The sequence below is a fragment of the Dromiciops gliroides genome, chromosome 2 (genome assembly GCF_019393635.1).
Source record: "Dromiciops gliroides isolate mDroGli1 chromosome 2, mDroGli1.pri, whole genome shotgun sequence".
Taxonomy (NCBI): domain Eukaryota; kingdom Metazoa; phylum Chordata; class Mammalia; order Microbiotheria; family Microbiotheriidae; genus Dromiciops; species Dromiciops gliroides.
In genome coordinates, this window is record NC_057862.1 from 270749614 (window position 1) to 270773800 (window position 24187).

Here is a 24187-nt window from a genome sequence, read left to right on the forward strand (position 1 = left end):
TTTGCAGATCAGGTTGTTTTTCCAATAAGACTTCACATTTTCTTATTTTCTTATTTTGTAATTCTTTTAATTGTTTTATTATTTCTTGATGTCTTGTGGAGTCATTAGTTTCCACTTGCCCAATTCTAATTTTTAAGGAATTATTTTTGTCATTGAGCTTTTGTACCTCCTTTTCCATCTGGTCAATTCTTCTTTCTAAGGACTTCACTTATGGGATTTTTGTGCCTTTTTTACCATTTGGTCTAGTCTGTTTTTTTAAGGTATTATTTTCTTTAATATTTTTTTGCCTCCTTAATCAAGCTGCTGACTCTTTTTTCATGATTTTATTCCATCAGTGTAATTTATTTCCCTACTTTTCTCTCTACCTCTCTTATTTAATTACAAAACAATTTGAGCTCTTCCAGGAATTCTTTTTTTGCACCTGAGACCAATTCACATTTTTCTTTGGATGTAACAGGTTTGACTTTGTTGACTTTTTCTGAGTTTGTTCCTGATTTTTCCCTATCAGCACAGTAACTTTCCATAATCAGGTGATTGTTTTTTTCTTATTTGCTCATTTCCCAACCTATTTCTTGACTTTTAACTTTATATTAAAGTTAGGTTCTCCTCTTGAGGTGGAGGGGGAGCTGTCTCAAGCTTCAGGTTTTTTTTGTTTGTTTATTTGTTTTTGTTCAGCTGTTTACAGAGTTAATTCTGGGGATCTGTAAGTTTTCAATTTTTCCAAGGTGGTATGATCTAAGTAGAGGTGTGTTTACTACTCTCCTGGTCTGTGCTCTGGTCTGTGAAGAACAACAAGCCCTCTTTTCTTGCTCCAGAACTGTAACCAGGGCCCCTGTTTCCCTGCTGCCACAAGATCTAGTATGCTAGTGTTCCTCTTGAGCCTGCTACTGTAATCTAGGACTTCAACCCAGATCCAAGTATCAGCAATGCAACAGAGTTTTGTACCCAGTACCAGCAAAGGGATCCCTATAATCTTCTTCTGAAAAGTTGTTAAATCCCCTGGCTTAGAACTCCAGAAGCTGCTGCCGCCAATTCAGTTGCCCCAAAAGCCTGCTGCTGGTTTGCTGAGGCATAGCCTGTACTGGACTATGCTCCAATCTTAACCTAGGTATGAGAAACCTTTCCTGCTAAACTTCTAAGTTGTTTTGGGCTGGAAAATTGTTCTGCCACATCAAAATTCATTTTGAAGTGTTATTTAAAATTGTTAGGAATGGGACTTTGGGACAGCTGAGGTGAGTTACTGCCTTTTTTTCTGCCATCTTTGCTCCACCCCCACTATAGTATTTTTCAAAAGCAGCATGAGAAAGCTTCCCATAATGGTGAAATACTCTAAAGTTTTTATTCTAAATGAAAAATTAGGGTTATTAATAGAGTCATATGGAAGAATATAGCTTTTCTGAGTAAATTTTAATGAAAAGTATATTTGGCTAATGAATTAGGTATCACTATGATTCATTCTAATGCCAGGGAGGATTATAGATGGGAGAAATTCAATTCATCTGCTACTGAGTAGCTCTCAGGCAACATTTCATGTACTAAATTAAGAAAAATATACAATTTAATTCAACATCACATATATTGACATTTTGATGCTGTCTGCTCAGATTATCCATAAACAGTACAATAGGCTTTTTAAAATGTATAAAAATACTTCCAATATATCCCTTTGTTCAATGATTGGAGTAGTCATAAAATAAAACAACAATTTTAGTCGTTATGTATTGGGACTGTATAAGGTAATTCAAGCAAGTAATTTAGAACCAACTTAATCAACTGATAAGAGGAAATATTTATTACTTGCTACCATACACAAGGTGCTGTGCTATGCTATGCTATGCTTTATGTACACACACACATATCAGCTAGGTGGTGGAGTGAATATAATGATAGAACACTGGGCCAGGAGTAAGGAAAATCTGAGTTCAAATATGAACTCAAATACTTACTGTGATCCTGTGACAACAACATACTTAGATAGGTAGATAGCTAAACAGATAGCTAAACACACACACACACACACACACACACACACACACACACACACACACACATATATATATATATATATATATATATATATATTTGTAGATATAGCTATATCTATCCCGGTCTTATTGCTGAGATTAAACCCTTTCAGGTGTCTTTAAATTTCAGCATATATTCATGACTATATTTTAGCCCAATTATCCTATTTATTTTCCACCATACACAACATTCTACTTCCTGTCTCTGCCCTTTTGAATGGACAGTCCATCCGTGTCTAAGGTGCATTCCTTTCCTTAACTTTAGCCTCTTTGAATTCTTCAAAACTTGTATCAAATGCCACCTCCTATATGAGGCCTTTGTGGCAAATGTCCCTTTATTGGCAGTTTTCAAAGGAAGAAGCACAAGTTATTAATAACCATATTCAAAAACATTTCAAATCACTACTAATTAGAGAAATACATAAAATTATTCATACCCATCAGATTGGCAAAGATGAGAAAAAAGCAATTACTAAATCATGCATACCCTTTGACCCATCTTTAGTACAACTAGGCCTAGAGATCAAAGAAAAAAGAAAAGGACCCATATGTACAAAAATATTTTAAGAAGCAGCCTCAAGGAGCTTATATTCTAGTGAAGGGATATAGCATCTAATTAGATGAGCAAGGACAAAGAATATTTAAAGTAATACAAAGTTAATAGAAGAGGGAGGGGACTAATACCTTGGAGTGGCACCAGAAAGATCTTGTAAAACAGGTGGGGGCACAAGTTGTATTTGTTATTCTGAGAGGTGGGCATGAGGACAAATGAATTCCAGGCATAGGGAGCTACTCTTAAAAAGGCATGAATATGGGGTGAAGCCAAGATGGCAGAAGAAAGGTAGTAAGTGCTCAGAGCTCCTGACACAATTACTCCAAAACATTCCAAAAACAGCCATAAGACAACTCCTGGAGCAGCAGAACCCACAAAAAGACAGGCTAAGATAATTTTCCAGCCAAAGACAGCTTAGAAGTTTGGCAGGAGGAGTCTGATATACCAGGGTGGAAGTGGAGTCTAACCCTGTGCTTATACTGACACAAATCCAGCCCCAGGCAGGCTGCACCAGAGAAATTGACCCCTGAACCTTTGAATCAGCTGCAGTGCTGGTGTCTTCTGGAATTACACTCATGGTGGGGAACCAGGAAGAAATATTGAGTGGCAGCAGCCCAGGTGGGGAAAGGGAGCAGGCTTGTTGGAGCTATCAACCGCAGCAACCAAAATTTTGTTGCCTGGTTAATTAGCAAGTTGGTTTGGGGTTATTTACAGACCAGAGCATAGGCAAGATGAGTGAAGAACCTGCCCCTCCTTAAATTATACCACCTGGGACCCCCTAAAGCTTGGGACAGTATATCTTGGAAGCAGGGCCCCACAAAGATGGGCAAAATGAGCAGACAGAACACAGAAAGTTTCTTTAGTTACAAGAAAGATCAAGCTGCATGCTCAAAAGAGGATAGCAATGTCAGGAGTTCTACATCCAAAGCTTCCAAGAAAAATATGAATTGGTCTCAGGCCATAGAGGTGCTCAAAAAGGACTTTGAAGATAAAGTAAGAGAGGTGGAGGAAAAAAATGCAAAAAATGCATGAGTGTGGGAGGTTTTTTTTATAACTTAATAGAAAGGCAAAATTTCAGTAATTAACCATCTAGTTTTGAGTTCTCCACTGTACTTAATAAACTATATATTCCTCTTTTCCAATAAACTTTCTCAGTGCCCCCTTGTCTTATAGTTTTAGAAAAACATCAGTGTTACTAGCTAGTTATAGATAGTTGTCATAAATAATACAAAGACATGAAAACATTTTAACGTGTCAGTTGTGAAAAAGGTCATATCCTGAGTCATCTGACATTTTCTAGATTATATATCAATGAAATGCAATTTGCCTTAGAATTAATAAAGCTAAGAATTCTAGTACTTGTGTACAAATACAGAGATAAAGTATGTACCTTGTCAGGAAACACAAAAAGTCTATGAAGGCAATCAGCTGAAGTTATATTGTTTGACAAGATTTGGAATAAAAATTTAGATTCCCCCTCCAAAAAACAAAATCAATGGACCAATCAAGCTAAAACCTTCAAAGATGCCAAAGCAAAATAGGATGTTGTTTAGGTTTAATATGAAGGATGCATGAAAATCTGGGTCTATTCCAATATTATTTGAACATATTTTTTTACACCCACTGAGCCTAACCAGGTTATGACAAAGTTGTGATTATTTTGCTTCAAGCAGAAGGTCAAACATATTTGATTTAGAAATGGGTTTTCCTTACTCCCTGTGAATTTTAATACACTAGCCAAGATGCTGACATTGGAAATGAAGAAGGTGGAGCAGAGATTATAGACTGACTGAAATGGTGGTAATTTAAAGATTGAAGGATAGTTAGGCATCTATTGAAATACTTTATATAGGAATTGGAAGGGATTTTGGAAAGGTCTAAGAGTATCAGGAATTATACTTACCATATTTGTACACATTATATCTATTTATTATTGAGGATATTTTGTGACTAAAATGGGGAATGATTTTATAGGTACTTAGCTACTATTTACCAGAAGTAACAATTTTAAGTATTTGGGGGTGTGAGATTTAAAATTGGATATAAGATCATTAAACTTCCCCTTTAACTTTTTCCTTTATATATCTCCCAGACCAGTAAGAAAAGAAGCCTCTGGGCTTTAATCAGAGAGGGATTAGCTTTTACTGTTTGGGCAACAAACAGGTGATACTGATTAGGGAAATAGGAAAGTAGAAATACAAATGAATAGTCTTGGATCTAAGCTCAGTCTATATTCTTTTATAAAACTCACCGAATCCCCAAACTGCCTCTCAGGCTGAGAACCAGAGTCAAACGTGTGCCACCACCGAGAACCAGAGCCGATCATCAGAACGCTCCATCACCGCTAAACTCAGAAGCCAGACTGTGCGAGCTGACCCTGAACTTCCGTTCTACTACTCAGTTTTAAACTGGCATCCCAGAAGTATCATGTGCTTGGCCACGCTCTCCCAGGAAGCAGCAGGCGCACAGCTGTTCATCATGGTCTCCTCCCCAAAAGGGGCTGTCCTTCAAAAGCCACTTTACCACATTCCTCCCTTTGTTTCATTTGAAAAACGAATGAGTTTGCTCAATGAAACATCCAAAAATAATATCCTATGCTAGCTAATAATATGATAATATCAATATAGAAAAGGAGAGAGAAAAGTTTTGTCCAGAGGGCCAGTCCCTCATGAACATGATGCTTTGACATTGGTCTTGCAGAGGGAGGGCCTCTGCAGAGAGTACATATGGTATATAATAACAGAAGGAGATAGTAAAGTTTCATCAGCCCAAGTGGGTTGATATGTATTAAATATAGTCCTTAACTGTGAAAGAGGGAAAGTCATGATAACCAGTAGTGGAGAGGGTGCCCAGAGGGTAAAACTATTAGTAATGGGTGGCAATTACAATCAGGCAAACCAGGCTTATGTAAGTATCAGAGTGTAATCAATTAAATCAACCAGCTACCCCACCCCAATTAAATTATCTAATAAGATTACATCCTAATTCTTCTATCAAGCAGAACACTTCTATGCAATCAACCAATCAATTAAGGACATTAGAATAGTCTTTGATTAATTGTGAATGCTATTGGATGAAATTATACTGAATAAGAAAAATATTGGTGGTAGCTAGGTGGCACAGTGGATAAAGCACTGGCTCTGGATTCAGGAGTACCTGAGTTCAAATCCTGCCTCAGACACTTGACACTTACTAGCTATGGGACCCTGGGCAAGTCACTTAACCCCCATTGCCCCACAAAAAAAAAATAAATATATATCTAGAGAGAGAGACAGAGACAGAGACAACAAAATTTATAAAAAGAAAAGAAACATATTGAGATTTCCTAGAGAGACTCCATCACTCCATCACACCTTGAGGGTACTGTATAAAATAGCAAGCCAGTTCAAAACCAAGTATTTGAGTATTTCCCCCCACCACCCGCCAAGTCCTTAAAAGGGAATCCATGGCAAGGGGATTGTTTGGGGGAAGGCAGGGGATAAACCTCTGTTACTGCCCACTTCCCTTGACCAGAAGATGAGTATGTGAACTTCAAAGTGGCAAAGCATTTGAACTTCTTATTGGCATTCTAGTAGTGTCCCTGAAACTAGACTGATATTGTTTCCATTAGAAAATTTTGTTTGTTAGTTTTGTTGGGTTTTTTGTTGCATGACAAATTAAGAATAATCTAGATATACTGAGAAAAGGCAGCTTTGGAACTTTATGAGGATTCCAGAAAAGAACCACACTATGCCAAGGAGAAACTTCATGGTGCTCCCACAAAGAGGAGGGAAGAAATTTCAGGAGAAAGGATTTCCAGGAGTAATGATTTCCCTACTTTGCCACATCATGTTCTCTAAGCTTAAGACCATTTTCACCTAGGTTCTGTGTGCACTTGTGGGTACAATATGCCACAGTTTTTGTGTGTTTGTTTTTTTGCAGGGCAATGAGGGTTAAGTGACTTGCCCAGGGTCACATAGATAGTGTCAAGTGTCTGAGGCTGGATTTGAACTCAGGTCCTCTTGAATCCAAGGCCAGTGCTTTATCCACCTAGCTGCCCCAATGTGCCACAGTTTTAAGGAATGTTTTGTGCCAACTATATCACCTTAGCAAATACCTATTTCTGAAAGGAAATTGTCTGGCTGACTAATTGATATCAACTGATGATCTTCAAGAGAAGAACTAGTGGTGGCTCATGAGCAATAGTACTAGAGAAACCATGACCAACCACTCAGTCTGGAACTAGTACTACAGGATAAAAGCAAAAAATCAAAAACCTCCCTAACAATGAATGCCATCCTAAAGTGTAATGGGATGACTAAGGATGTAGTAGATCTCCTAATGTGCTCTCACTGGAGGTCTTCACGAAAAGGCTATTTGCCAGATATGATGTTAGAAACTCATCTATTTGGGTTGTTCTAGAAGGTCTGGTTCTAGAAGGTCTTTGAGGTCACTGCTACTTATGATCCTGGGCCAACAATTTATACTTTAGGACTTATCACCATTGGAATCAAGAATTAACATTCATGCCTCATTTGCCAGTGGCCAGGGTAGCATTCTGAAGGGACCTTTTTATTTGAAAGGCCTGTGGTGGGGTGTCTATTCTGTCAATTATGACAGCTTGCCTGAATCAAAATAATATTGGTGCAGGAAGTTATTTAACTTTTCTGAGACTCAATTTCCCCATGTGTACAATGATAGGGTTAGATCATAGGAAGTGGTCTTCAAGATCTAGAATTTTATGGCTCTAATCTTTTTCTGTAATTAGTCATTGTATTTGATTCCATAGTGATGACAACTTGGTTATGATTATAAGATTGGTCCTCCTTTCTCTTTCCCTTCTAGGGACAGCTGGTAGCACAGTGGATAGAGGACTGGGGATCTGGATGACCCCAGCAAGGAAAGAAGACCTGAGTTCAAATCTGGCCTCAAATACTTATCAGCTATATGACTCTGGGCAAGTCATAACCCATTTGTCTCAGTTTTCACACACTGCTACCCCCCACCAGCACCCCATGGGGATAATAATAGCACATACCTCCCAGGGTTGTTATAAGGACCAAATGAGACTATAATTGTAAAGTGCTGAAAACAATGCCTGGCACATAGTAAGCACTATATAAATGTTTTTAAAAAATCCAGCTTCAGAGACTAAGCAAGTCACTTAACCTCTTTTTGCTTCAGTTTCCTCAAAGCTAGGATGGGGATAATAACAGTAGGGTTGTTGTGAGGATCAAATGAGATTATATTTGTAAAAATAACAGCACAGTGCCTAGCACACGGAAGGGGCTATATAAATGTTAGTCCTTTCCCCTTCCCTTCCTCTCCTCCCTATTCTTGGTGCTTCTCCCTATTCTTCTCCTCAATTGCCAACAAGGAAGAGCAATGGGAAAATAAAGAAGAGAAAATGATTTATGGGATAAATTCTAAAAAGTTCAATGTCTCTCCATTCAGTTTTAAAAAAATGTTAGGTATAAACCTCCAACAGAAGGTAAGGTTTCTCCTCCTGGAAAAGGAAAAACAATAATGCTTCCCCCAACCTACTGCTATAACAGTATAGTCCTTCATTTTACAGAGAAGAAAATTTAGGCTGCATAGAGGAATGTGAGTTACTCAAGGTCACAAATGAAGGAACATAAGAGAATAGATTTAGAATCTTAAGAGACCTTAGAAATCATAAAGCCCAACATTTTTGTTTTACAGATGAGTAAACTGAGACCCAGACATTAAATGACAGGTAGTAAGGGCCTCAGGAAAGATTCAGATCTGGTATTTCCTTGACTCCAAGTCCAGCATTCTATTCACTACAACAAGATACTTTGTAGGACTCATTTGATTCTTACTAACATTGAAGCTTCTTAAGTACAATGAAGTCAAATTGATGCTAAATCTAATAAACTCATGTTAGAGCTGGACATAACTTTCATTTTTCAGAAGAAGAAACAAAGCAGAGACTGTCAAAGTAGGGACTGGAAAATAGGCTTCATGACTTCTAGTCCAGGGCTTTTTTAGAAAGGTTCTTGATATTTGACTTTCTGAGATATGACTAAAACTTACTTTGTGTTACTGACCCACAAAGCATCAACCCATGGTCTCATGATAAGCAGGTTATCAGGACAATCTTTGGAGATGCCTCCTATGTGCACTCTGGCTTTAAACTAATACATCCCATGGAGTATCACAGTCCAGTAGCCTCCTGAGAATAGCAAGATCCTTCTTTTCTCTGTCACATTGCTAGAAATCCTAGTGCTAGCAGTATAACATAAAAAGGAACTGATAATGGGGAGATTAGTTTAAAGCCTCTTTCTTTAAACCTAAGCTGAACTAGAACCACAGTTCCATCAGATGCCAGGTCCACCTCTGGCTTTTCTCCCTCTTTGTCCATTGAACTTCTTGAGATAGAATTTAAATCAAGGCAGAGATTACTCCCTCTTTCCCAAGAAAAACTCTATGCACCTGTCCTATTATCATCAAGGCTCCAATCTTCCACAACTCCTATGGCTCTGTCTTAATTCCTTAAAGCCATTGAAAAATTGTTTACATCTCCAGATTTGGGCAAACTCCCCATCACCCTTCCCTAGTTTTAGATCTTAGTAAAAACAGCTCACAGGAAAGAAGGCTATTTACATGGAGTCTTACATACCAATAAAAACGTTGAGATCTAAGCTCTCTTAAAATGGTTTTATTTACACAAGACTTTCTCATCCATCACTCATATTTATCTTAGAAGCAAAACTGGTTCTAACAACTGATGGGATTTCTGAGATTTGGAGAAAAACATTTCCTCTCAGCCATGAGAATGATTTAGGCTCTCTTTGAGCTGAAGGTGGTCTTGAGTTATTTATGGGAGTTTTGGAAGAGATCAGACTGAGAGGAAGGAGCTGGAATTGGATGATTTGAACAACAGTAAGAGTAGATGGAGAAAGAAATTTTCATACCCAACCAGGACTTAACAATATGATTTGGAAAGAAGCAATGCTACAGGAACAATAGATAAAGGAAGGGAAAGGAAGGAAAGTTGAGCTCCTAGGAAAGGCAGAGCTAACAGTGAATATCTTGGGATAAAGAACTCACATTGATGTTGATGGTTGTAAACTCCCCTTCAAGGATTGAGGGAAGTTCATATACCCTTTTCTGGCTTCCCCTTTCAGGGACTATCCAGTAAGAAGTATTTTATACTCTTCTCAATTCCTGATTTTCTTCATATATAAGGAAACCTGGGGACAGTCATAAAACCTTGTCTTATATACTTAGTCTAAGCTGAGAAAATGGAAATGGAAGAAGCCAATGTTAGCTAGAAATACACAAAATTTAAATTGGGGAAGAGAACCAAACTGCCATCTTAATATAAGAAAAAAATCCCAACTGGGGGCTTAGAGTTATTGTGATTGTTTTAGTAACTTTATTTTATATAAATTCTATAAATAGTCAGGGAAAGGGATTATATGGATCTGAGGGTCATTATATTGTCCCTCGGCTAAAAGTAATCTAATTTTGTAACAGATTGTCTCCAAAGGGAGAGAAGCAAGGGGAAGGGGACAGTGACTAAAGAAAAGATCTCTCCCCAAACCACCCAATAGGGAGAGGATAGGCTATGCTTGGGAAGGATTTGGCTTCACCATTTTTCAGAAGGGAGGGGAAGCAAAAAGGATAAAGTACTGCCTGGCCAACACTATAACAACACCCACCAGTATAACATAAATATCTGGGGTTTTTGAGTGGGAGGGGGTGAAAATCAATGGTACATCACTTTTTTTTTTTCGGTAAGGCAATTGGGGTTAAGTGACTTGTCCAGGGTCACACAGCTAGTAAGTGTTAAGTGTCTGAGGCCGGATTTGAACTCAGGTACTCCTGAATCCAGGCCGGTGCTTTATCCACTGCGCCACCTAGCTGCCCCGGTACATCACTTTTGAAATTGTTTCACAACTTTAAAAAATAAGAGCAACCACATTATCTCTTCAATGGCTTATACCATATATTACTCTACTATATGCAGGAGTTTTGCCAAAAGTAAAGAAACTGTTTCCAAAGAAGCCACAATCAATTATAGTATAACTTGAAAACAATCAATATGGGGGGCAGCTAGGTGGAGCAGTGGATAAAGCACCGGCCCTGGATTCAGGAGGTCCTGAGTCCAAACCGGCCTAAGACACTTGATACTTACTATGACTTTGAGCAAGTCACTTAACCCTCATTGCCCCACAAAAACAAAAACAAAACAAAACAAATCAATATGCATAAACTTATTTGGTCTTCAGAACTCACTGAATTTTGGTTAATGCTTTACTTGAAAAAAAGATTTAATTCATCCCTGAGCAGCTTCCTTGACAATAATTTATATTAACACTATCACTTTGAGAGAGAAAGAAATAGATATCTTTATATATCCCTTAAAAATTAGCCTTCAGTATTCTCCAACAACATTAAAAATTATTACCTTTGCAGATGTGTCCCGATTGGCCTGCAAACCAACTTTTACAACCTCAAAAGGGTTAACCACAATAGCTTCTGTCAGTCCAGATCCCAATCCTGCAACTGCAAATGCCTAAAACAATTAAATAGATCAATATTTTAAAAACAAATTATTATTTGTACTATGTTAAAGAACTATACCCTACAGCTGAATGTTATCATGAATATGTAGAGATCTACACAAATACACAGTATACCATTACTAAACAGCTTTAGCCCTTGATTAGATGCTGACAATTCATGATGAAGAAATTACAGAAGCCACAAACCACATTCTAAAAATTCAAAATAAAATGTCAAAAGTCTATCGACAACAACCTCTTTCCATTAGACAAGAAAAAGGCCACATTACTAATTTAAGAGGTCTGTTAACATATGCCCTTATATTGAATTTGAAAAGACTTTGAACTTGTAAAGTGAGAACATCATTTTTAAACATTTAAGTGTACTTTTTAGGGCTAAAAGAGCAAAGCCAAAATAAAATGTTTTGTTTTTGTTTTTTACTCAGAATTCAGGTCATCTACAGATTGGTTTAAAATATTTAAGTATGTATTCATAGTTACACAATATTTATTCTTAAAATTAAATATTGTTATAGTTAACAATATAGCTTTTCCTAATTTAAAAAAAATCTATTTTTCATTTGACTGCCTTAGTTTTAGAACTTTGATAAAATATTAAATCAGGAGTAGTTGGGTTTTCCTATGGCATGAAACTAAAAACTAGAAATATTATGAAAAAATAGTAATATGGGAAATAGCAAAATTAGCTGTTGAGAATTTCTGCCATAGGAAGGTAGAATTCTTTGTATAAACACTTTCCATACACAATATCTATGTGTTATTGCAAATCTTAAAAATTATATATAATAAAACACATATAAGAGACAGATTTAAGAAGAAAAGTAAATGTATGTGTATCTATAATATTTCAGAAATAGCAATAGAATTTACATTTTATAAAACAAATGTCTATAAAAAGTGAAAAGTCACCCTAAGAATTGACTATCTCTTGTGGCATCATAGTAAAGAAGAAACATGGCAGATTTACATCAGAGGTACTAAGTTCAAATCCTGGATCTCTCATTTACTACTGCCTGTGAAATCATGGATCAATCATTCAACTTTTCTGGGCCTCAGCTTCCTTTTCTGTAAAATGAGAGATTTGACTAGATGATCCTTAAGGTCCTTCTACCTCCAGATTTATGACCTTAAGTGCTATTTCTTTTCTCATTTCCAGTAGTTAATTATTCTCTTCAGTTTCTAGTATTGTTGACTTACTCTCTCTCTCAAATAAAATTGTCATTTTTATATTGTTACCTTGGTCTACCTGAGAATTATTAATCTTTCTTCAACTGTTTAGATTTGTCTTTATTTGTGTGAAAAGTGTTTTGTGAATGTGTTCATATAGTTTCAGGTATACTGCCAAGTATTTTATATTGTCTGCAGTTATTTTAAAGAGAATTTCTCTATCTTTCTTTTCCTAGAGGGTTTTGTTAGTCATAAATAGAAACACTGATGATTTATGTTGATTTATTTCATATCCTGCCAAATGTTGTTAATCATTTAAACTTGGTTTTTTATTGATTCTCTGGGGTTATCTATGTATACCCTCATATTGTCTTGACTACTTCTCTTGAAAAAAACTATCTCTAGGAACATTTATTGGAAGTTCTACCATCTTGACTTGTCTTTGGTGGATACTTATATATCTGACATATTATATGTTTGTGTATATAAATACACATGTGTACATATATACACACATGTACAAATTGACATGTGTATGTGTGTATGTATCAGAGCTAGGATTCAAATCCATGTTCCCATACTCTAAATCCATCAGTCATTCCCTTCTATTTTGCTACTTCTCACTCCTCTGGGGGAATGTTATTCCTTTAGGACTTGTGTGTATATCATTACATTAAATTAATTTCATTTGTAGCAAAGACAATAAAACCCAAGAAGGAAGCAGAGGGTGGTAGGGGGAAAGAGGAAGAGAAGAGAATAAGCATTTATATAGCACCAACTAGGTGCCAGGCACTATGTTAAGTGCTTTAAAAAATGTCCCATTTGGTTCTCACAAAAATCCTATGAGGAAGATGATATAATTTTTATAATTTACATCTGAAGAAATTGAGGCAAACAGAGATTAGGTGACATACCCAGGGTCACATAGCTAGTAAGTATCTGAGGACAGATTTGAAGAGTTTAAAATCACTATTTTAATTATATATTGAAGTAGTGTTATAGCCATTCCTCAAAAAGCTCTTGTAATCATTCTTTATCAAAACTAATTTCATTCTAGACTCCTCAAATACCAAAGTGCCATTTTTATTACAAGTGAAACAAAAGCTAAAAAAAGTTGCATGTTTATACATGACAGTTCACCCACACATGTGCAATGTAAAAGTACATGTTTTAAGGTATTTCACATCATTGAATCACATCTATGCAAGCTTTCCTATACATTTTATTTTCAGGTTTGTTTCTAGGATTGAAATAATAATTTAGTAGGAAGATCATTTTTAACAAATAACACAGAATCACTCGCCCTCATCTTTTGAGTTAAATTTTATGAATAAAAATGTATTTTGTTCTATATTTTGCTTTATGAAATAACATTCAATAAGTACAGTAAAGACTTACTTACCAATCCTGGTGACAGTGACACATATCCAAGTAATTTCTTATATTGTTCAAAGGCAAAAAACTAAAATGAAACAATACCAAGAGATTGGTAAATTTTTCCTTCAATAAGACATTGAAATGAATCAAAATTCAGGTTGTACTTGTTCCAGCAAGTTATTAAATTAATCAGTACTTTAAAATGATGTGCTATTTCATATAAAATCTTCCCCATGACTTATAAATTTTAGTCTGCTTTCAGGTAATAGCTATTTGGATCTTACCCTAACATTTTCAAATGCTATCATAACCTGCAGAATAACTGATGACATTTTTTATGGCAGTAAATGAACCATGCAGCTTCCATTTACCAAGACCATCAACAGACTTCTTTTTATGGTAGTGATTCAAAGTTATATGTTGAGAAACCTACAATCTTTGCTCTTTTATGTTTTCTAAATGAACTTCTTTCTCTATGAATGCTCAAGTTTTTAAGCAATGTATGTAAAAGAAAAGTCAACCTTTCTGCCTTCATTCAGGTTCATACTACTTTTATTTCCTTAATATTCCAAGTATATTGTCACAAACTCAGTGAATATTTAGGGATGGTGAAGATCCAAATATGTGGGTGAAGATCTAAAGTCCCATTTTCAGTTTATTTGTTTTATTTTGTTTGTTTGTTTTTGGTGGGGCAATGAGGGTTAAGTGACTTGCCCAGGGTCACACAGCTAGTAAGTGCCAAGTGTCTGAGGTCGGATTTGAACTCAAGTCCTCCTGAATCCAGGGCTGGTGCTTTATCCACTGTGCCACCTAGCTGCCCCTAAAGTCCCACTTTCAAGCAGGATTTCACTGAAAGTACATTACCAAAAATATGTATTGATTGACTTAAGACCTTCAAAGTTGGAGACTCTATAAACTCCTGTGAAGATGATGGAAATAATAAGTGTGACTTCAATAGAAAGTGAATAATTGTGCTGTAAGAAATGACAAGCAGGATGGCTCCAGAAAGGCCTGGAAAGATTTGCATGGACAGATGTATAGTGAAGTTAGCAGAGACAAGAGAACATTATACACAGAGATAGCAATAATGTTTGATAAAGAACTGGAAATGACAACTATTTTCAACAATACAATGATCCAAGACAATCCCAAGGGACTATTGATAAAACATAATATCCACCTTTTAAGGAAGAACTGATATTGATGGAACATAGACTGAAGCATACCATTTTTCACTTTCATTTTTTTCCTTTTATTTAAGTCTTCTTAAACAAAATGACTAATATGGTAATGTTTTACATAATTGTACATGTATAACCCATATCTTCTTACTGCCTCAGGGAGGGGACAGGGGAGGGAGGAGGGATAAAAATTAGAACCTCACACTATAAAGAAAAATGATTATTACTTTAAAAAAAGTAAATAATGCAATTTATTCCTAAATCAATTTCCATTTTAAATAGCTATAAAACAACTACACTATGATTTGTTCTCATATGTATTTTCTCCATGAGTTTTCTACTTTGGGTATCAATTTAAATTTTTTTTCTTTGGTGAGGCAATTGGGGTTAAGTGACTTGCCCAGGGTCACACAGCTAGTAAGTGTCAAGTGTCTGAGACCAGATTTAAACTCAGGTCCTCCTGAATCCAAGGCCAGTGCTTTATCCACTGTGCCACCTAGCTGCCCCTAATCTTTAAAATTTTAACTCCTAGCACATAGCACAGTTAGTTCCTAGTATCAGGATAGAAACAATCAGGATGTCTCTCACACTACATTCTACTCTTAAAAGATGGGCTTTTTTGCACCCTATTCAGTTCATTTTCTAATGAGATCCTTAAAAGATGTATGACTTGACCTGAATATATGTCCTGCTTTATTATTTTTTATGCTATAGACAGAGCAAGAAAAAATATATATAATGCATACAGATACATATACATACATGTGCCTATATTTTGAGAGAGAGAGAGAGAAAGAGAGAGAGAGAGAGAGAGAGAGAGAGAGAGAGAGAGAGAGAGAGAGAGAGAGATTGATTTACAGTCTGAGGACTCATCATGGTGTGGAAGAAACTATGGGCTCAGTGGATTGAAAGATCTGAAGGTCTGGAAGATACTACCATCCTAGAAATGCTTTTGAAAAGTGTGGCAAGTGTGTTTCTAAGGAATGACTTAGCTAAAGTCAAAGAGATTCGTCATCAATAAGTTGGCTACTTGGTGTTTAATTCTTTGACTTTGGCCATACATGAAACTGAGATATTCATATATCAATAAAGATAACCATAACTATATAGATATACTCACATAAACATATGTGTGTATACACACAACCATATTTATATATGTGTGAGAATCAAGCATTGGGTACCTTTATCTAACCCCTCCTCCCCCCTACACACTTTATGTGTTGCCTCCCTCATTAAGATATAAGTTCTTCTCAGGCAGGTACTGCCTGTTTTTCTGTTTTTATTTGTTATATTCTTAGTTCTCAGCATAATCACTTAATAAATGTTTGTTGACTTGACTTGACTTGACTCCAAAGTAAAAGATGTTTACTAGCTCATGAAGACAGCTTCTTTTTTCTTCTTTGGAAATACCTATGCTAATTATTACCTCCTTGGAAACCTAATCTGCAGAAGATAGAATAAATCAATACCTAAAAAAGAAAAAAGCTCAAAATGGTATCAAAATTTGTTGTTATTAATTTTCTTAATCATATTTTATTTCATTTTTCAATTATATATAAAGACAGTTTCCAACATTCATTTTTGTAAGATTTAGAGTTGCAATTTTTGCCCTGCCTCCCTTCCCCACTTCCCCAAGATGGCAAACAATCTAATATAGGTTATACAATACAATCATATTAAACATATTTCCACATTAGTCATGTTGTGAAAAGAAGAATCAGAACCAAACTGAAAAACCACAAAAAAGAAGAAATAAAAAAGTGTAAATAATATGCTTTGATCTGCATTCACATTTCATACTTCTTTTTCTGGATGTGGACAGCATTTTCCATCATAAGTCTTTTGGAACTGTATTGGATCATTGTATTGCTTAGAGGCACTAATTCTATCACAGTTGATCATCACACAATATTGCTGTTATTTTGTATAATGTTCTGGTTCTGGTCACTTCACTCAGTTCATATAAATATTTCCAAGATTTTTCTGAAACCTGCCTGCTCATCATTTCTTATAGCACAATAGTATTCCATTACAATCATATACCACAACTTGTTCAGTCATTGTCCAATTGATGGACATCCCCTCATTTTCCAATTCTTTGTTACAACAAAAAGAGATGGTATAAATATTTTTGTACATGTCGATCCTTTTCCCCTTTTTTATGATCTCTCTGGGATAAAGACCTAGTAGTTGTATTACTGGGTCAAAGGGTATGCACAGTTTTATAGCCTTTTGGTCATAGTTCCAAATTGCTTTCCAAAATGGATGGATCAGTTCACAACTTTAACAACAATGCATTAGTCTTCTATCTTCTCCAACATTCATAACTCTCCTTTTTTTTGTCATAATAGCCAATCTGATAGGTGTGAGGTGGTACATCAGAGTTGTTTTAATTTGTATTTCTCTTTTCAATAGTGGTTGAGAACATTGTTTTTCATACGATTATAGGTATATGATTATAGCTTTAGCATCTTCATCTGAAAATTACCTCTTCATATTCTTTGACAATTTCTCAATTGGGGAATGACTTCTTAGAAATTTGATTTGGTTTTCTACATATTTGAGAAATAAATACTTTATAAGAAATACCAGCTGTAAAAATTGTTTCCCAGCATTCTTCCTTCCTTATAATTTTGGTTGCATTGGTTTTGTTTGTGCAAAACCTTTTTAATTTAATGTAATCAAAATTATCCATATTTCATTTTATAATGTCCTCTGTCTCTTCTTTGGACATAAATTCTTCCTCTCTTCATAGATCTGAGAGGTAAACTATTATTTTCTTTCTTAATTTGCCTATGGTATCACCTAAATCATGTAACCATTTTGACCCTATTTTGGTTTTTGGTATAAGATGTTGGTCTGTTTCTAATTTCTGCCATACTAGTTTCTAAATTCAATACCTGCATCTTGTTGTTGTTGCTGCTACTGTTGTTTGTCCTTCCTTCTCAAAGAGGACATTGGGTTGATGTTGACTTGCAGTGAATTGGATTTAAGTGAGGGAGTACTGTGCAATGTCACCAACCTCACTCTCTCCTCTGCATCTGAGTCCAATGGCAAGATGTATATATGAATGTATGTATGTATGTATGTATGTATGTGGATATGTATGTATGTATGTTGTATGTATGTGTTTATATATATATTTATGGCTGTATCTGTGGATGTATACATGCATTATGCAGCCACAAAGGTATATATGTCTAGGCACACACGTATATCACATGTGTTCATGTGCATATACTCATGCACATATATACATTAATGCATACATATGCATATGTAATACACATACATACATGCACATACATCAGGATGACTGGAGACAGCCCATAGTATTTTAAGGCAAATGGGGTAAAGTGACTTGCACAGAGTCACTGAAATAGTAAGTGTCAGAGGTCAGATTTGAACTCAGGTCCTCCCAACTTCAGGGCCAGTGTTCTATCCACTGCAGCACCTAGCTGTCCTCTATTGAGCTACCCAAATCTATTAAGGTAATCATATGATTTTAATTTGTATTATTATTGATGTGGTCAATTATACTGATAGTTTTCCTAACATTGAACCAGCCCTACATTTCTGGTATAAATCCCACCCCGGTGATAAATTTCTGTAATGTTTTTGCTAATATTTTATATAGAATTTTGCAGCAATATTCCAAAGGGGGGTGGAGGAAAGGCAGTGAGCTCTTTAACTCATGACATGATTGCTCCAAAAAACATCCAAATAACACCATAGGAAAATGCCATGAGCAGCAAAACCCACAGAAGAATGTGCTGAAATCATCTTCTAACCCAGAACGGCTTGGAAGGTCAGAAGGAGGGAAATTCTGTGCTGGTTCAGGAGTGGAGCCCAACCCCACAGTCACCCTGACATAGATCTAGTCCCAGGAAGGCCTCACCAGAGAAGGAGACACCCAGAGCCTCTGAATCAGCTGAAGTGCCAGTGTCTTCTGGAACTAAGCTCACAGTCTGGTGAGAGGGCTGAGCACTTGGCAGGCATAGACTCCAGGGGTCAATGCTGGTGCTGAGGCAGAACTTGTTTTTTTCACCCGTGATGGGAACCAGGAGGTGAGATTGAGTAGCAGTGGCCCAGGTTGGGGAAGGGCACAGGTTAGTAGGAGCTGACAACCAAAACACACAAAGCTGGTTGATTAGCAAGTTGTTCTGGGGTCATCTACAGACCAGGGAACAGGCCAGGTGAGTGAAGAACCTGATCCTCCTTAAATCATACCACCTGGGACTTCTGAAGCTTGGGAAACTGCAGGCTGGAAACAGTGCCCCACTTTAAGGAGCTAAAAGCCAAGTTAAAGACAGGCAAGATGAGCAGATAGAGAAAGGTGAGGACCATAGAAAGATTCTTCAGTAACAAGGAACATTGAGGTGCACCCTCAGAGGAAGATGTCAATGTCAGGGCCCCTATATCTAAATCTTTCAAGAAAAATATGAATTGGCCTCAGGCAATAGAGGCACTGAAAAAAGGTCTTTAAAGATAAAGTTAGAGAGGTAGAAGAAAAAATGGAAAGAGAAATGAGAGTGATGCAGAAAAGACATGAGAAAAAAGTCAACAGCTTGAAAAGCCAAATGGAAAAGCTCTCTGATGAAAATAATTGCCTATGAATGTGAAATTTAAAATTGGATATTAGATCATAAATCTCCCCTACTTAACTTTTCCCTTAATTTATCTCCCAGACTAGTAAATGGAAGAAGCTTCTGGTTTTCTAGATAGAGCCTTTATTGTATATAAGGTGTTGTTGATTAGAAGGATAGGAAAGTAGAAATACAGTAGAAATCGTCTTAAATCTAGGCTTAGTCTATATTTCTTATAAAAACTCACCAAACCAAAAAAGGCCACCTTTGGAGTGAGGGAGACCGTCTGTGCTGCGCCGCCAGGAGTCCCGCCAAGCAGGCAAAAAGGCCTCTTCCGTTCTCTCCACCCCGGAAGTCAAAAAAAAACCCCGGCAGGCAGTCTGACATGCGCAGCAGGCGGACTGCACCCGGCAGGCAGTCTGACATGCGCAGCAGGCGGACTGTTCATCTCCTCCCCAAAAGGGTGGTCCTTGAAAAACTGGCGTCCTTCAGTTATCCTAACCGACTGTTAAAAACTTTCATATTTTACTACATTTCCCCCCTTTGCTTCCTCAAGAAATGGAATGTTTCCTTGATGGAACAGTAAAAAGAATATAATAACCTTTGCTGACTAATAATATGCGAACAACAATACAGAAAAGGAAGAGAGGAAAGTTTTGTCCAGAGGGGCGATTTTTTTTTCTTTCCTCATGAACCGACGCTTTGACATTTGTCTTGCAAAGGGAGAGCCTCTGCAGAGAGTACATGTTACAGATAGTATATAACAGAAAGGAGATAGTAAAAGCTAATAAAGCAAAACAGTTCATATAAAGTCTCTGAGTTCTCTTGTCTTCTTGAAGTGGTAAGATGTCATCAGGAGGAAACTGGATTCTGGTCTGGAAAACTGGATTCTGGACTCTGGTCTGGATTCTGGACTCTGGACTCTGGTCTGGAAAGCTGGATTTCTTCTTTAACTGTTTGAATTGCTGTATTTTTTTTTTTTTTAACTAAACCTTAGCATAGCATTTTGCAATCAGTAACACTTTTTACCACCATGTGTCTGGATCAAAGCAAATTTAGTATGTGTTCATGACACCTGAAAATGTTATGGAAAGGTTATCATACCATATCTCATGGTTCCGAGACAGCCAGTGATTGTGCTAGGCCACAGGTGAGTTCAACTGAGTGAGATAAAAAGATAAATAAGTTCAGTTAAATTAGGTTAAATTAGGAGGGAGAGAGGATGAATACTGGACTGTGCCTAGTAATTGTGCTCTACATAGTCACCATCATAAGCAAACCATGGACTTATGTATACCTGTCTCTCCTTATATTCTCTCCAGGGCCTGCATCAGAGTTCACAGCAAGTTAGTCTCTGAAATGATAAGTTTCCATATTTCTGAAATCTCATTAATTTCACCAAAGACAATATGATGGTAAAAATGTGTGCTATGCTGCATAACTGAGAATATATTAGTGATATATACAATAATTCCAAACCATACCCAGAGTATAATGACATATAAATAATAAATGAATGTAAATAGCTGATTATATTAGACATTGTTACATAATCTTCTTTTAGACATTATTACATAATCTTCTTTTAGCAAGTAGACCACATCATCTTATACATGAATTCTCTAGTATAACAGTAGCAGATACTTAAAGTGGTGATTAATTCATCAAAAAGAAATGACTTCAATTAGCAAGATTCGATATTCAATAGCATATACTTAAAATGTCTTTGAAAAGTCACTTAGTTTACAAAATCGGGTTTTTAAAGAAAAGCAAAAGAAACAAAAGTAAAAAAAAAAAAAAAAAAGCAAAACCAAAAACCAAAAATAAAAGGCAAAAGATTCGCTAAGCACCCTTTTGTGCTCTTAAAGAATTTAAAGGTGTGGTGAATTCCAGGTCTTTTCAGTGCCTTTCAAAAGTCAAAACAAAACAAAAAGCAAAAAGGATTAAAAAAAAAAATAGGTATAGGGTAGGGAAAAGGGTGGGAGAAATTGAGGTGGGCCAGAAAACTAGGCCATGTGCTTCAGTGCTTTTGCCTGTGGAAGGAAATGCTTGTTAAATTTTAAGGTATTTAAGCTGCTAGAGTTTGGGGTATGCCACATTGTTTTAACTGGTTCCCCAATTCTCTGCATGCCAAAGTGGCAGGGGTTTCTGAATTGTCATTGATCTTTCTAATGCTGTCATAATGTTCTTTATGGTAGAAAATGTGGAGTTCTCTAGCATCAGTTTTGTCTGTGCCACTGATTCTCAATAAAGGCTGATTTAATTGATGAACCACAACATTCAGCTGATGCTGCTTAGCAAATGCTACAATTGTATCATTTCCTCCCCACTTTCCAAATTTCTTTAATTCATCAACATATTCTTCAAAAGGGGAGTCATTTACTATAAAAGACTCAAACTCTTGTCTATGGTTAATCATATAAGAAGCAGCTTCTTGTCTGTGTCTGAGATGATTTCTACAGTGACCTTCTAGCTGGTCTGCTAAAGCCCTAAAAAGGCAATTTCCGTCTCCTGATACTTTACGAAGACTGAGTCCCAAAGCATTTAACTGATCAGTGGGATTCTTAAATGGGAACTGCCTGTTTCCTCTGAACTTTCTTTGCTCTTTAACAGTTGCTATCGTTAGGGTTTTTACCTCTTTAGCGTCTACCTCAGGTCTATCTGAAATGTCTTCACCTATGAATGGTGCAGGCTTTATATGAGAGCAATGAATCCATGAGTCTTTTTCACCAATTTTAATGGCAGTAGGAGTTGTCAATAATACCTGAAAAGGTCCTTCCCAGGCAGGTTGAGTTCCACTGGTTCTCTGAAAATTCTTTACATATATTTTATCTCCTGGGTTGAAGTTATGCAATGAAAAGTCTAATGGTCCTGCCTGGACCACAGCTCCTGCCTCATGGAGTTCACGTAGCCTGGTTTGTAATTCCTGTATATAGGAAGCAACAGAAGTATCACCTCCCACCAGTGATGTATAAACTGGGGAAAAAGTTTTAGCTTGGATAGGAGGGTGACCAAAAAGCATTTCATAAGGAGATATATGAAGTTCTCCTCTTGGTCTACTTCGTAGATAGAATAATGCCAATGGTAGAACATCAGGCCATTTCAAATGGGTTTCAGTACATAATTTGCCAATCATACTCTTAAGCTCTTTATTCATACGTTCAACTTGGCCTGAACTTTGTGGATGGTAGGGCGTGTGGAATTTTGGAGTCACTCCCAAGAAAGAGTAGATTTGGGATAAAATCGAATCAGTGAAATGTGTGCCTTTGTCAGAATCGATGCGGGCTGGTGGGCCAAAACGAGGTACTATCTCTTTAAGGAGAATTTTGGCAACAAAGGCAGCTGTGGCTCGGGGGCTGGGAAAGGCCTCCACCCACCGAGTGAGCTGATCAACTATAACAAGGCAAAATTTATAATGTCCTGCTTTTGGCATAGTAATATAATCAATTTGTAAGTGCTCAAAAGGTGTATATGCTAGAGGACGCCCTCCATAAGCTTTGGCCTTAAAAGCATACTGATTATAAGACTGACATGTGGAGCAGCCCGAGCAGATTCGAGATGCTGTATTAGTCACACCTGGTGCTATCCAGGTTCTCTTAATAGAGTCTACAATGCCTTGTGTACCAAAATGGCCTTTTCTGTGAACAGAGAGGCATACCTGGTGGTAGAATTTCCGGGGAAGAAATGGCTTACCTTCCGGAGACACCCAGATGCCATTGATCTGTTTCGCCTTAAATTTCTTTTTCCACTTTTCTACTTCAGAATCGTCATAGGTTAGGTTGGAAGGAATATCCTCAGAAGGTGAAAGGTTAAATACATGTTCAGGAGCTTCTAATGCAGCAAGCTTGGCTGCAGAATCGGCTCGTGCATTTCCCTTTGAAACAGGATCACTATTCCCTGTGTGGGCAGGGCAATGTACAACAGCTAGGGAAGAAGGCAGTTTCAGGGCATCTAAGAGGTCCTTGATAAGGTCCCCATTGGCAATAGCCTTGCCCGAGGATGTTAGAAAGCCTCGTTGACGCCAAATCATACCAATAAAGTGGCATATGCCAAAGCCATATTTCGAGTCAGTAAAAATAGTGGCACTCTTACCTTTGGCTATATTACAGGCCTGTGTAAGAGCCACAAGTTCAGCAGCCTGTGCACTAAAATGGCAAGGCAGAGAAGCTGCCCAGAGGGTGTCATAATCAGAAACTACAGCAGCTCCAGTAAAACGGGTTCCCTCTCTCATAAATGAGGAACCATCTGTATAGAGGACAAGATCAGGATTTTCTAAAGGTGTATCAAAAAGATCATCACGGGGTTTTTCAGCCATATCAACTAAAGAAGCACAGTCATGCAACGGTTCCCCCGAGAATGGTAAATTAGGGAGTAGTGTTGCTGGATTAAGAACTGTGCAGCGTTTTAAAGTGATATTCTCATTACCTAACAGGGTTATTTCATACTTAGCCAGCCTTTGATCTGAAAAGGCTTGTGTCCTGTGACGTAGTAAGAGAGCCTCCACTTCATGAGGGCATTGCACAGTTAGAGGGTTACCTAGGACCAAATCAGAGGCTTTTTCTACCAAAAGCGCTGTGGCCGCCACTGCTCTAAGGCAAGGTGGCACTCCAGCCGCTACAGGGTCCAGCTGAATTGAATAGTAGGCTATAGGACGCTGGTTAGGCCCCAGTGACTGAGTCAGGACTCCAGAAGCCACCCCCCTTTGTTCATGCACAAAGAGAGTGAAAGGCTTACTATAATCTGGCAGTCCTAGGGCAGGTGC

General features: G+C 37.1%; 1 protein-coding gene across 2 annotated transcripts in view; it reads right to left on the reverse strand.

Annotated features, from left to right (window-relative positions):
* SLC25A21 (solute carrier family 25 member 21) overlaps positions 1 to 24187 on the reverse strand; it is a 745362-nt gene that overhangs the window by 54416 nt on the left and 666759 nt on the right. For both annotated transcript variants that reach the window (XM_043989383.1, XM_043989381.1), the window contains exons 5-6: positions 13681 to 13740; positions 10994 to 11101 (exon numbers count right to left, since the gene is read on the reverse strand). In XM_043989383.1, coding sequence (XP_043845318.1) covers positions 10994 to 11101; positions 13681 to 13740 — 168 coding nt within the window. The remainder of the gene's footprint in view (positions 1 to 10993; positions 11102 to 13680; positions 13741 to 24187) is intronic.